Source organism: Pogona vitticeps, chromosome 1, assembly GCF_051106095.1.
Source record: "Pogona vitticeps strain Pit_001003342236 chromosome 1, PviZW2.1, whole genome shotgun sequence".
Lineage (NCBI taxonomy): Eukaryota > Metazoa > Chordata > Lepidosauria > Squamata > Agamidae > Pogona > Pogona vitticeps.
The window spans coordinates 19,618,005-19,633,184 of NC_135783.1; the positions used below are offsets into that span (position 1 = coordinate 19,618,005).

A 15,180-nucleotide genomic window follows, 5' to 3' on the forward strand; every position below is an offset into this window, starting at 1 on the left:
GAGTTTCTGCGCTGCAACAATAAGTCACACTTTTGTGGCACCTTGAGGGTTAGCCAGTTTTGTCACAAGCTTATGTAGAATACAGTCGAAAGGTCATGTAAAACAAGACCTGGGCATTTATTTATTTTTTTAGTCACAAGGTTCTTTGCTTCCGCTTTCCATTCGATTGCTAGTTGCAGCCCAAGCGCTAGTGAGGGTGGAAAGACATTATTTTTGTATTTTGTAGACCAGACAGACAGTAAAAAGAGCGATTGGTACACCCTTCACTCTGAACAATACAGCAAAGGAACTCTCCGTGCTCTCGTAAACAACCAGCGCTTCCCAGTATCTTCGCGCTAATAAAAGCGGGGGTAGGCCTCACATTCCGCTGTAGCATTTTTCTCTATTTGTTATCGCGACCGCAGCATGCTGGTTTTTTTTTTAAGCCGGTTGCGCAATGTCCCGCGCGCCTTTTTTTTTCCTTGCTCGGCCATGCAGTGACAGGCATCAAGGCCACCCAATCATCGTCTCCCCCTCCAGCCGCACGAGCCAATGGTGGGAGAAGCAGCCTATAGATTGGCGATGACGCCAGCGCTCGGGAGAAGAGCGCGCAACCAAACCCAGCTTCGGTCACGGCGACCCGGGAGGCGCCCGAGAGGAGTCGCGTTGTTGTTCCCTCCCTTTCCTTCCTCGGCGCTTTGTGAGCGACGCCAGACGCCGCCATTTTGTGAGCGTGTCCCTTCCACCCCCTCCCCCACCACCCCATTCCGTACGCGCCATTTCTCTCGCTCTCTCTTTCTTGTTTTCACCCAATCTCTCTCTCTCTCATTTTCTCTTCCCCCCCTTTCTTCGTGGCAGTCAGCCGGACGGGCGCCATGATTGTCTGGAAGACATAACCAGAGCAGCAGCTTCTCCGGCCAACGGCTCCCGTGTCCCCTCACTCCCGCCTTGTGCGTGTGTGTGCGCGTGTGTGTTGCCTGCGCCACACTTTCCTCCTGTGGTGCGTGTAGCCGGGATGTGGTAACCTTCCCCAGCCGGGATTCCGCCTCTTCTGCTCCGAAGCCTCCTCCTTCGCCCCCCACTTCTTTGTGGCGAACCCCACTGGCAAGGGCAGCCTCGTCAAGGCCGGCCGTTAAAAGTGTCCCTCTGTTGTGTTGTGTTCCCTCCCCCACTCAGTAAAACCGTGAGTGAAAACGTCGTTCCGCCGCTTCACTGAGGGGGGGAGGCCCGCAAACATTTTCCCCGTCACCACAACATGGCCCTCCTCCGGCAGTCGCAGTGCCGTAGCGGTGTGTGACCGTGTGTGCGTGCGCGTGTCTATATGGTGGTGTGTGCATGGTGTGTGTGCGCGCATCCTCCCTCTTCTCCCAGCGCCCCACCACTGGCAGCGGCGTCCTGCCTTCCTCCTCCCTTCTCCTCCTCCTCCTCCTCCTCCTCCTCCTCCCTGCATACACAGCCAGAGCCAGCACAATGGCCTTTGAAAGCCTGTTCTCCAAGCCCCCAAACCCATTTCTTGACCAAAACATGCCCGACTCTGACAGGCAACATGCAGGGGACGAAAGGTCGAGTAACATTCTTCTCTCTCTCTCTTTCTTTCTCTCCGCTTCTCAATGGTGATAATTAACGGTGATAATAACTGAGAATGACGATATGCTGTGAGATAATGATGATGGTGGTAATAATAATAATAATATCGATGTCTTAAATGTGTCTAGATGCATTTCAGAAAAGAAAAGAAATATGTCTGTAGCTTTGTATTGGGGAGGGGGAGAAAGTCACCTTCAGCCTTAGGCGGGTGGTGGGAGACACAAGGATGTTTTTGATGGGGGGGGTGATCTCTTCAAGGTGCATTTGCATGCATTTTTTTACATTTCATTCTCTTTTTTAAAAAAACAAAATCCATCTTGTCATAAAACGCACTTTACATTGGGTGTCTGTATAGTGTCAACCATTGTTCTTATCCTGCCTTCCCCACTGTCATTTGAAATTAAAGACAGTGTGTTTCTCCTGTATGCAAGGAGCTACATGTAAACGTTTACACCTTACACATTTAAACGGATTGGAAGGGGTGCAGTTAAAGTCTGTTTGATGTTACATTTACAGTACTAGTTTTCAGTCCCCTTAAACCAGCAAGCCAGAGCCATTTTTATGTTTTGAGGTCATTCACCTTGGTTTTCTGCAGGCTCTTCTTTGTACAGATTTAGTTTTTCTTGCTTTTATTTGATGCTTGGGACCTCCAAGCTATTTCTGTCACATTCAGTAACAAATTCAGTGTGAAGATCTTCCTTTCCTTTGATCAAGATTGTTGATGGAGTTCCAGTAACAGACAGATCTATCTGTGGTCCCCACATCCTTTCACAATAATATAAAACATTGTTTTATCGAAGTGGTACAAAACATTACATAGCCCCTAATTCATACAGCAACACTGTAGCATCTGTTGTGTTTCCCTTTTCTACAAACAGGGATATAGAAGTGTGTGACAATTACTGTACAGTGACTCACAGAGCTATAGTAAATCAGGTCTGGGCCTTGTATCTCAGATCTGCATACAGTATTAGTAATCGGTTGGTAAAATGGTTGTAGCACTTTAAAATGTTAATGGAACGGTTTGTGCATCAAAATGGATGCTAGCTAGCTCAGTATTATTACTTTTAACATAATAAGTGATGTATGCCACCTGAGCTGTCAAGGTATTGTTTAAACGAAAAGTTTGCACAGTACTGCATTATTAACAGATCTGAAGCCTATTATCCTATGGGTTTTTGGAGATATTCCTGTTTCCAAAAATATTTTGGTGTTGTTGAGAAATAAATTCATGAAAATACATTCATCCAAAATGTTCTCCTTTTGTTGAAGGATGACATGCTATGTTTTTATAGGTATACAGAAAATAGATTTTATAATTATTATCCATTTTAGGATCAAACAGTTGAACACACATCTTTGTACCTTGTTGAGATATACTGGAGGTGCACTAAGCTGTTTGAAAAGCACAGTCAAAAACTTGTGCTTTTCTGTGGCTTTGCAGAAATAACCTGATAAATTACTTTCTCTGCAAGCTTATCAAATACCAAAATGTTTATTGCACTCCTCCCCACCCTCCAAGATTTCACAATAATTAAAAAAATTCAGATGGGTAGCTTTAATATTAAGTTAACTGAATTACTCATTCTTATTAGAATAAGAACTATAAAAGCTGAGCTTTCTTTGTGGGCTAGTGGATAACATTCTTCCCCCTTTTTTACAGAAAAAAACACAAAAAGTTAAGTCACAAAGCAAAGGGAGGTGGCCATATTGAATAATGTTTGGCATGAGATGTGGGATGGAGAGACCTACGAATACAGTACTTTGTAGGTGCTACTGTTTCATCCTTGGAGGTCCAGTTGCTTAGTCTCCTGTCCCAATTACTGCATAAATGTAACTATCTCTGGATTAGATGGAGGAAGAGACTATAAATCTGGATTGTGGCAACACTAGAATTTTTTTGAAGTCATATTTGCTGGACACTTCTATATTCTAGTGGTAGAATATACCAGATGGGCAGGATATAAATCGAACAAATAAAATAAATAAATAAAATAATATTAAGGAGTTCATAATCAACACCTTAACACAGATTTGGGTTGACAGCCAAAGGCTCAAAAATATAAACAGTGTTCAGAATGTCATTTGGATATTTAGTAAATTGGAGTAAACATGACTCTTATCTCCTGGGAAATGTAGTTCTGATCAGCAGTGTGATGGTTAAGGTGACATGATTATTTTAACTGGTCTTGTAATCACTTTGAGATGATAAGTTAGGAGCCTGTCATAATTTACCCCCTCAGAGTAATTACACAACCAGGTCCAAGAGGTATGTCACATTGCACTTACATAGCACTGCTGATCAGAATCAGGTTTCACAGCATGTGGAGCACATCTCTGTTTGTAAATGAACTTAATTTTATAAACATTGAGCTCACCAAATTATGAAAAATACTACTTTTTTCAGAAGTACTTTAAGATTGTCAGAGCTGATCAAAGGATGGCAGGAAAGATTTGAGAAGAGCCTTTCTCACATTTTGTGCTTTAATTTAGATCTTTGCTTGCATTAACACATATATGTTTTACTTACATTGATAAAAGCTTTTCTTATGTGGCATTAAAATCTTTTTGAATACAAAATGTTTAATAGTTTAATGGAGAACACTTTAAACAAAGGTGTGTATATTTTTCTGTAAATTATTTTGAACATCAGGGAATAAATAATTAAAGCCATCATATTAATGGTGCATTATTATTAAAGAACAACCTTTGCTTATTAACAGGACAGTTGAAAAAGAACAGGTGAATAAATTTTGGGAACCAGTATTTAAAATCAAGCCCCTATTCATTCTCCAGCTACATTTTAAGGCATACTATCATTAAAAGAACTGAATCTATATGCTATGCTACTTATATTTTAATATGTTATAAATGACAGCACTTTAGACATGTTTTAAGACTCTTTAAGACATATCTATTACAAAAAGTACAGTTTACACTTTAAATATATGCAATTTATGCATATTTAAAATGTTGCAAAATTACCAACCAAATTCTGGAGGTTAGCCTTCTGATAAACATTTCAATATTCAATTGCAAATGTATTTATAGCACAGTGCATAAATTGTAAGATATCCCATAGATAATCTGGTTCAACTCTTGGCTTTTAAAGTGTTTCCTTGAAAACTTCCAAGATTCATTATGTGTATTCCTACTTCCTTAGATGAGCTAAATTGACCACTTCCTTAACAGTTTTCCCTTCATTTTTATTTGGAGATTTCATCCCATTTAACTATGGCTGATGTGTTTCACTTGCCTTACTGTATTAGTCAAATTTTTTCAATTGAACAAGTTCTTTCTTTAAAATTGTGTCTGTAATTTAAAGCTTCAGCAACCTATGCCCCCATTCTTTGTGTTACTTAGATACATATTCAATAGGGGTATGGCAGAGGGGTTAACCCCAACCCTTCAGTGCATAATTAAGATGTAGAGCATTTCCTACTCTAAATGACTACCACAATAAATATTATAGCTAGCAAGTTCATTGTAACTTGCCAGAAAGAACTGTAGCCCAATGCAGCAGTAAGCATCATATTGATATTTCCTGCAGTGTTTACAAAAGTTTTTGAACTATAGGCTGATTTTATCTAAATAGTTGATGAGGTAGCGAGCTTGTTTGTAGGCTGTTATCACTTCAGACTGGAAGTGTGGAATCACATAGTTGAGTGGATCCTGATGAAAAAAGGATTTTGCACTGAATATAGTAAAGTGACATGTCATCATGATCAAATCAGTTGTTGATGCTGCACAATTTAAACTAGATTTAAATACTGCAGCTGCCTTCATGGTTTGTGTCACTTAGCCAAGCAGAGTATCCGTATGAGTTGTATTAATCATTTTGAAAATATGGTAAATATTTGAATAGTTTTGCCTTTATTAGAATTCTAGCATAAACTACATAATTCCAGAAAGCCTTTCTAACTAGAGCATTTAGAAGGAGTTACTCAAATTGTCCGTATAATTTCTCGGGGAAACCCTGAGAAAACAGTGTTTCTGCTGCCTGTGAAAGCTTATGTTGAAAAGGTAAAGGTAAAGGTTCCCCTTGACAATTTTTTGTCCAGTCGTGTTCGCCTCTAGGGGGCGGTGCTCATCCCCGTTTCCAAGCCATAGAGCCAGCGTTTTGTCCGAAGACAATCTTCCATGGTCACATGGCCAGTGCGACTTAGACACGGAACGCTGTTAACTTCCCACCGAGGTGGTCCCTATTTATCTACTCGCATTTGCATGCTTTCGAACCGCTAGGTTGGTGGGAGCTGGGACAAGCGACGGGTGCTCACTCCGTCAGCGACGGATGTTGAATAGAAGTTGTTAATCTTAAATCTTTGTTTTTGCTTCAACAAACTAACACAGCTGTCTCCCTGGCCATTTCTTAACAATGGCCATTGATAATAGATACTGGTGGTAATAGAGATAGGTTTATATAGATGTGCTGAATACATATGTAGTAGATTAAAAAGTCTTAGTCCCAGTTCAGGTCGCAGAAGGTAGAGTTGAACTTCTGAATTCATATTTTTATCTTGGAATTTGTTTCTAAGATTTGTTTCAAGATTTGCCACCTTTAGGTCTGACACTGTACAGATGGAAGACTGATGTGTTCCCTCATTAGTTTTTTAAATATTACCCTGTCTGATGCCAAATGTGTGCCTTTTTATACATCTGTGTAAAGACTGACTTATTGATAACAAAGAGTGTTGCTCACAAATATCACTGTAATGTAATATTTGATATGTAATCTTATATAACATTATTAATTCATACATTACTGCTGCCAGAATGGATTTAGAGTCTGCCAGGGCTATGTTTCTTGTGTCCACCAATAGCCAGATCCACTATTGCTGATGAATAATCTTTTCATGTTGGGTATCTGCCTGTAAGTTACCAAAAGCCTACCACCCAAGGTCTGTGTGAGAGAAATATCCAATAGGTGTTAGTTTGAATCTATTAATCTTTTCCCCATTTTGTTCAGTGGTTGTAGTGTGAATTGTCTGAATTGCAAGTTTCTGATGGATCAGAACTGATGGGGTTGATTTGTGGTGTTTGCTTACTATAGACAGTGGATTTTGTGGAGTGCTCTGGGAGGAAGTTGGAAATATGCAGCAATGTGTAGTAGTCTGTGGATTTCCAGTGCTTATGGACTATAATGTGGGTCATTATATAGTTGCACAATAGCATTCAGAAAGTAAATCTGTTCTGTGAACAGATGCATATTCAGATTAATGGTAAGGTACAAATTATTAGGTGGAACTTTCCCAGCGTTCTTCTGTCTTGTGCTGACCAGGTCGAAAGTCATTTTAGTAGGTGATTTTTTATTATTTATTTAATAATTACAGTGGTGCCTCACACAACGATGTTAATTGGTTCCAAAAAAATCAACGTTGTGTGAAATATCGTTCTGTGAAACACCATTTCCCATAGGAATGCATTGAAAACCGGTTAATCCGTTCCAATTGGAACGGATTGCCGTCCTTGAGCGAAAATCCCCATAGGAAACATCGTTGAGTGAAACAATGTTTCCTCCATTCAAATGTATTGAAGCGACTCAATGCATTTGAATGGCATTCCGATGTCTCTTTTCCCTCATTTAAAAGTGCCTTAAACTGTTTGAAACCTGTTTTAAATGCTTGGCATCGATAGTCCAGCTTGTGAAACATATGCAAACTTAATTTGGTGTTGTTCTGAGTCGTCGTTAATTTTTGGTGATTTTTTGTTTTCTCCATTGAAAGCCATTAGACAGACTATTCAATGGCTTTCAATGGAGAAAACAAAAAATCACCAAAACTTAACGAAGACTCAGAACAACACCAAATTAAGTTTGCATAGGGTTCAGGAGGTGGGCTAACGATTGCAAGCATTTAAAACAAGCTTCAAACAGTTTAAGACACTTTTACAGGAGCGAAAAGGCACATCGGAAAGGGCTCTTTGATCTCCGTTTCCCTGCTTTTGAAGCTCTTTCCGATGTGCCTTTTCGCTCCTGTAAAAGTGTCTTAAACTGTTTGAAGCCTGTTTTAAATGCTTGCAATCATTAGCCCACCTCCTGAACCCTATGCAAACTTAATTTGGTGTTGTTCTGAGTCTTCGTTAATTTTTGGTGATTTTTTGTTTTCTCTCTCATTGAAATGTATTGGACGGATAGTTCAATAGAGTTCAATGAGGGAAAAACAAAAAATCACCAAAAATTAACAACGACTCAGAACAACACCAAATTAAGTTTGCGTAGGTTTCAGGAGGTGGGCTAACGATTGCAAGCATTTAAAACAGGTTTCAAACAGTTTAAGGCACTTTTAAATGAGGGAAAAGAGACATCATTGTGTGAAAATCCCCCATAGGAAGCATCGTTGTGTGAGGCGGCAAATTTATCAGAAAAAGCCATCGTTGTGTGAATTCATCGTTGTGTGAGGCACCCGTTCTGCGAGGCACCACTGTATTTATTTAGGAGATTTATACGTTATTTTCAAAGTTCTTCCAAAGTAGCTTACAATCAGGAAGTGTTAAACAATAATCCTATAAAACCTCCTATTATTGAAAGGCCAGATCATACAGTTAATAATCCATAATCAATATGTAAGGAATATGACCAGTGAAGGAGGAGTTTATATTACCATAATTTACAGCCCAGTCCTATGGTCTCTAGGGCAATGTTCTTGATCAGTTAGACAGGTTGACATGTTGATAGTTGTACTCCAACTGTAGACACAGAGCTCCAGTTCTGAAGATCTGACCCTGAGATTTCCCTTGTCCCCATGCAAAAAACCGTAGATCTTCTCCAAATTTGGAGAAGGAGGTAGGGTTGGGATTGTAGGATGGGAAAAAAGAGACTCTGGATCTACAAGTTCCTAAGGCTTCCCCATCTTTGATTGCCTTCCTAACAAAAGGGGAATAATGGTTGTTGTGGGTTTTTCGGGCTTCTTGGCCGTGTTCTGAAAGTGGTTCTTCCTAACGTTTCGCCAGTCTCTGTGGCCGGCATCTTCAGAGGACAGCAAACTGTGCTCTGGGTAGGCTTGAGAATGGGTGGAGTATTTATGGCTGTGACAAGGCTGTGGGACCCCCTCACTACTGCAGGAGTATACCGGATACCTTGCAGTTGAGGCCAGGTATACATTGGAACCACAAAACGAAGCATCCACACCAGAATCAAAGAACATGAGAGTCACTGCAGACTAAAACAACCAGAAAAATCTGCAGTAGCTGAACATGCCATAAAACAAACTGGACATGAAATTCTATTTCAAAATACTGAAATACTGGACAAAACCAGCAATCATTACATCAGACTGCACAGGGAAGCCATTGAAATCCACAAGCATAAACAAAACTTCAACCAGAAGGAGGAATGTCTGAAACTCAACAAAACCTGGCTCCCAGCTCTCAAAAACACAGAGTGCAAAAGGTCAACGAACTCCACCCAGCCACAAGGTCAGGGGATTACTGCACACAAAAGACCAGCTAATGACACTCATCAACCACAGGGACAGATAATCTCCCCTCCTCATCAAAACAATACATCCACAACAAAACACACTAATCAACCATCTCCTGATTAGGACAATAGCCTACCTCACAAACTAGCCTTCTCACAGCCATAAATACTCCACCCATTCTCAAGCCTACCCAGAGCCCAGTTTGCTGTCCTCTGAAGATGCCGGCCACAGAGACTGGCGAAACGTTAGGAAGAACCACTTTCAGAACACGGCCAAGAAGCCTGAAAAACCCACAACAACCATTAGATCCCGGCCGTGAAAGCCTTCGTGAATACACAAAAGAGGAATAGTTTGTACAAAGTGTGAAATTGGTCTAAATAATTTATTTCCCTTTGTTTTCAGTGAGATAGAACTGATCAAAACAAAAAAAACACAAAAATGTATTGTTTAAAAGTCCCTGATTGTTTTGTAATAAAAAGTAAGAATGGCAGAAATGGCTATCCCTGACTTCTGCTCTTCTAATATCTTCTGGATATGTCAGAGCAATCTGATGTAAGATCATTCTCATTTAGCTGTAGGATTGCCTTGTTAGACATTGTTGTATTCATCTGAATGAAATAGATAACTTGCAATACATGGTCGTTATATTTTTGGTTGTTCTGGGTTTTTCGGGCTCTTTGGCCGTGTTCTGAAGGTTTTTCTTCCTGACGTTTCGCCAGTCTCTGTGGCCGGCATCTTCAGAGGACATTATATTTTTATTGGTTTTACAGCTTTATTGCATCTGGTTTTAGGTACTTTTTTGTCACCTCCTGCATTTCATGGCTAGTTTATTAACACATCAATGGTTTCTAACCTGTACATTGACATTCCATGAATGATAGTTATGAGCTGCATTGACAAAGGTATAAAAATAGTGCATTGCACTAATGGGGCAGTGTATTAAATAAATAAATAAATAAATAAATAAATAAATAAATAAATAAATAAATAAATAAATAAATAAATAAATAAAATTTATTAAAATTATGTACAGTATAGAGTTATATAGTCCCTTGCAAACAGCTATGTTTTTTGTAATGCAAAAAATTGCTAGTTTTTATTTTGCGGGAGTTCGATTGTAAAAGTAATATGTGACCATTTTAGTTCATAGGCATAGAAACAAAGATTTATGCTTTTGACTGTATGAATTTTCCCAATTTCATATTGAGTTTAAACTGGATTTTTTGGAACAGAGAGGATGGTGAACTTGAAGATGGTGAAATAGATGATACTGGATTTGAAGAAGATAAAGAAGAACAAGATACAAAAGTTGAAGATAAACAGAAAAATGAAAAAACCCATAGAAAATCACGGAAGAAACGCAAAAAGGAAAAGGAGAAGAAAAAGTCAAAAAGGAGAAGACGAGATAAACACAAAGTCAGTATTGTTGGTCAACATTCTGTGCAATTTGTGGATGTAATTATAGTTATTACATTCCTTTACTCCAGGGGTCTCCAAACTTTTTAGTGAGGGCCACACCGGATATTTCCAAAGTTTTTGAGGGCCGAAAGAACAAGAATGTGTGCGACCGCCTGCACACATCCCGCATGGACAGACCACAGCTGCCTGCCTGCGCTTGCACGCATGCACAGACGCATGCACAGATGCACTCACATCCCTGCACACACAGACGCACGCACTCTTGTGCACACAGGCTGAAAGGCAACGGGACAGACAAAATTGCAACGCAGGCCATAGTTTGGAGACTCCTGCTTTACTCAAAGCAATGTTTATACTTTGGAATAATTTTGCATAACTTTATTGGGAATAAAACCTACAGGATGGTGAGATTCAAAGTAGCCAATAGAATCAGCCTGCTAAATCATTGCCTGTTGCTTCCTGCTTTCCTATACAGCACAAGCAAGCCATGATGTGTTTATCCAAGAATGTATTATGTGACATCTTGGGATAGCTTTGTCTGTTTTACAAACTGATGAAACGGTCCAGTATTGCCATTATGTGTGTATTGTTGCCGGGGGGGGGAGGGGAATCTGGCTGGCAGTATTAAAGAAAAGAAAAATATGCTGCTTATATACTTCCCCATAGCGCTTAAAGCACTTTCTGGGTGGTTTACAATTTAATTATACAAGCTACACATTGCCCCCCCCCCCCCCCAAATTGGGTACTCAGTTTACAGACATCAGAAAGATGGAGTCATCTTTGCGACAGCTACCTGAGCCCAGGATGAAACTCAGGTCATGAGCAGAGTTTGCACCACATTACTGCAGTTTAAACACTGCACCACAAGGCTATTGTATATAGTAAATTTGTTTTTGTGTTTGAGTTATAAACCATGATCTAGAGTCTAATTTTTCCCACTCTTGTAGCATTTTAAGTATATGTCTCCCATACGTTAAATATATAGCCTAATATACATTCTTACATGCCGACAAGTAAAACTATTCTTACTTTTCAGCATAATTCCCCTTCCAGTGGTGATAGTTCTGATTATAGTATTGATTCTGAAGCTGAACGTACAGAAAGATCACATAAGAAAGGATCTAGCTACTACAGAGACTATGAGTCGTCATTTCTTCAGGTATTATTTTCCACAATATTAAATGTACACAGGATTCTACCACATGATTTCAGTGTCCCTCCTGTAATAAAAGCATTTATCTTTTGTTCTCAGACTATTAATTTAAGCATATGGTATCTTACCATACACAGTATCTAATTTAGATGTCTTTGCATCCATGTTGAACTATGATGAATGCAGGCAAAAGAGAAAATATTATCCCTATTAAATTACCTAGTTTCCGGTCAAGATGAAGCCATTTGTATTCCTGTCTATTTTTCAGTGAGGTAATCTTGCTTGGTACTTCTCCGTTACAGAGGAAATTGATATCACCTTGGGTTTCACTGGTGCCTTAGTTTTCCTATTGCTCATACCACAATTATTCACAGTGAGCTAAAAATATAGAAAGAGAGAGATGTCTAAAGTTGCATAAACTTAACAGTAGTTGAGACACTTGTTTGAATTTCTGCAATGTGGTATCCCAGTATCTGCAGAAGATTGTTCACATTAGTTACAAAACAGAAAGCTCACATTTCAGTATGAGTTTTTTTTATGGCTTCATATGACAGAACATATGAATGACTCAGCTGAACAGCTTCTAGAGGTAAATGGAACATTTTTCAAGAGGCTGCTTGCTGTCCACAGTAGTACCGTTCAGGGGAACTTTGGGATTGTTTTGTCTACTCTTATTTTGTACCATGCAGTGGCATGCAAAGAGCAAATCTTTTTAAGGATAGACAAGTACACAGGTACAATGTTGCGTATTATTTTCTTTAAGTCACAGTAGATAAAACTTGTAGAACACATGCTTTTTCTTTACAATGAAACAGGGTCAATTCTCTCATGCCCAGTTGTGTTGTTGTTGTTAATTATTATTAATTATATATTATATCACACCATTTAGTGGCCTTTCCACTACTATGAGCGATTTCCAGCAATGAAATAAACATACAGCCAAATCCTATCCAATCCAGAAATTTAAAATTAAATGGTAACAGATCAAAAAATCAAGTTGGAGAACTGCTTGTTGATTGCAGCAGCTGATATCCAAACTTGTGTACTAATGTACTTTTCATTGTAATTTTCTTTCATTCAGCATGGCCATGTTTCCGGAAAATATACATCTTCACAGAAGATACAACATAATAAAAAATCAAAGAACAAAGACTATGATAATTATAGTGATGACTTTGGCTACATTGAAGATGAAAAAGAAGATTTTGCTGACCAACTAAAACAATATAGACAAGTTAAAGAAACATCAAATATTGATGTAGATACTCCAGTTTTGAAAGAACCAGTGAAAAAACAGGGGATGAAAGGGATTCAGAAAGGTAAGACAGGAGCAGTAGATTAATTTGAGCTGGAAACCAGCCCATGTAGAATGGAATTGTAGTTTTATTAGAGATACAATGCTTAAAAGCAACAGTTTTCTTCCATTTGATAGTTTGGAATGGGACCTGTTTGTGTTGAGGTTCCACATTGATTTTTATGACTGGGCAAGCACTATTGTTGTGGCAATATGTGAGGGTCTTTCCTCTGCTGCTTATTCAGGTCCTTAATTTATAAATTTCTTGGGCCACTCCTTTCTTCCTTGCTTTTACTACCTTTTTTGTTCATTACAAATAAGCATTTAGAAAATTAGATACAATTTTCTAAAGTTATTTATTTTCAGATGTTAAATGCATATTTCATCACTGCTAAAAAAAGTGCACTCAAGGCAAAAAGCTAGACTGAAGAAAAAAGGTCTTTGCTTGCTGATGGACAACAAAGGAAGGATACCAGAGAAGTTGCCAGAAAGAAAGTTTCTTTCAAAGGGAGTTCTTCTAGAGTCTTAAAGTTGTCAATAAGAACGCTCAGTCTGTATTAAATATCTTAACTAATAATAAAAATCAAAAGGTCAGTGCAGAAATCATACCATTATAGGCAATGAATAGTGTTAATCTCAAATTTTTCATTTCATAGATTGACAAAACCTGAGTGCATCTTTACAAATAGGAGCAATTTGTTTATTTCAGCATTTGCTATTGCCATTTTGTTGCTGTTAATAGGTAGATAATTTCAGCATCAGCTATATGAATAATTTTATAACATCCTTACTGATTTATTTGGCATATTGCTGTTTTGTTTCAGGTTAGACACCTATCCAATCTCAAAGAGAGATTAATTCTAGCATAGAGAGAGTACTCTTAGCATATTATGGACATTAAAATGAAAGGATGTTGTAGGCAAGGAGGGAAGAATTATACCAACCTGTAGACTGTATTATATAAACTTAAGAACTGGAACCCAGCACATTATCAGAAGCAGAAGGCAAAGACATGGCTCCTGTTATGTGATCTTCCTGAGTGCATGCAGAGCAGAAACATGTCCTCAGTCATCGGGCCCAGCAAAATGGTTATCTCATATAAAGTTTGTACTGTACCAACTGCAGGAATTATCAGTATGTTTCTCAGGCCAATTTAAAATACTGTTCTTGAACTTTCAGGATTTTAATGGTTTGGGCCCAGGTTGTCTGAAACATGAAGTATCCATCTGCTTGCGTGTTAAGATCAGAAGCAGACACTTTTCATCTGCTTACCTTTGGGGTCAGTTAAGTGAAGAAGTGTATGAGAGAGGATTTTTCTGCATTTGTCCTACACTTTTGGAAGGGATTGCTTATTTTCTGAAGTCTGCCAGGCCACATCACTCCCAGCTTTTGGGAAAGCTCTGGAGTTCTGCCTGTCTTTTGTCTTACTCTGAGCATCTTTAATAAGACTATGCTTGCTTTTCAGCTGCAGCTGTTTTGGATTCTGGCTAAATTTTTTTAAAAATCTGCAGTTTGTTGAATGTTTTTTATTGTGAGTGTTTATTGATTTGATTCATTTTTGCTGTTTTATTATTGGATATGATTTTACAGAGGTGCAAGTTTTATCATGTAAGCAAGCTTGACAGGATTTGAACTGAAAGTCAGCCTAGAAACATTTTAACTAATAAACAGTGGTCAAATATTTTCAAAGCATTAACTGTGTTACAGCAACAGACAATTTAGTTACCGTATTTTTTTGCTCCATAAGACGCACTTTTCCCTTCAAAAAAGTGAGGTGAAAAGTCTGTGTCTTATGAAGAAAATACATTGCGTTTGGCTCTCTCTAGTGGTCCGTCTGATAATTACACCTTTTTTACAATGCTGATCTGGAATGACACTGCCTCAAGCTTGCTGGGACTAGGCAAAATGGTGGTGGCTTAACAGCCCCCCCCCCGTACTGTACTCATTAGTAGTGCTGATACTACAGGGCATCCGTAGCAGCCCTGTAGGACCAGCGCTGCTTACTGGACAGCCGGATCACGTGACCAGCCCAGACACAGGAGAAACAGACAGACAGAGAGAGAGGAGAGCTTCACAGAGGAAGGGAGAAGACTCATCCAGGTACCGTAAATAACATAATACAGAGGACTTCGTGGATTGCTGACTGGTGACATTAAGGGGCACATGAGGCATTGTTGTGAAAAGTAGGATTTGTTTCAGTTGCTCACTGAGTGAAAGGCTTTTAGTTCTTTTGAGATTTGTCATACTATTCAAAGCAACCCATTCTAATGGTATCTTAAACCTGAATTTTTGATACTTTACACGGATGTATTGCGTCTTGGAGTGTCTAC

The 15,180-nt window shown here is 39.0% G+C and overlaps 1 protein-coding gene across 1 annotated transcript in view; it reads left to right on the forward strand.

The window, feature by feature from the left end:
- Positions 1-1,179: 1,179 nt before the first annotated feature.
- Positions 1,180-15,180, forward strand: part of ZC3H6 (zinc finger CCCH-type containing 6) — a 31,918-nt gene continuing 17,917 nt past the window's right edge. The window contains exons 1-4 of the mRNA XM_072988888.2: positions 1,180-1,541; positions 10,217-10,400; positions 11,440-11,562; positions 12,638-12,875. Coding sequence (XP_072844989.2) covers positions 1,315-1,541; positions 10,217-10,400; positions 11,440-11,562; positions 12,638-12,875 — 772 coding nt within the window. The 5' untranslated portion in view covers positions 1,180-1,314. The remainder of the gene's footprint in view (positions 1,542-10,216; positions 10,401-11,439; positions 11,563-12,637; positions 12,876-15,180) is intronic.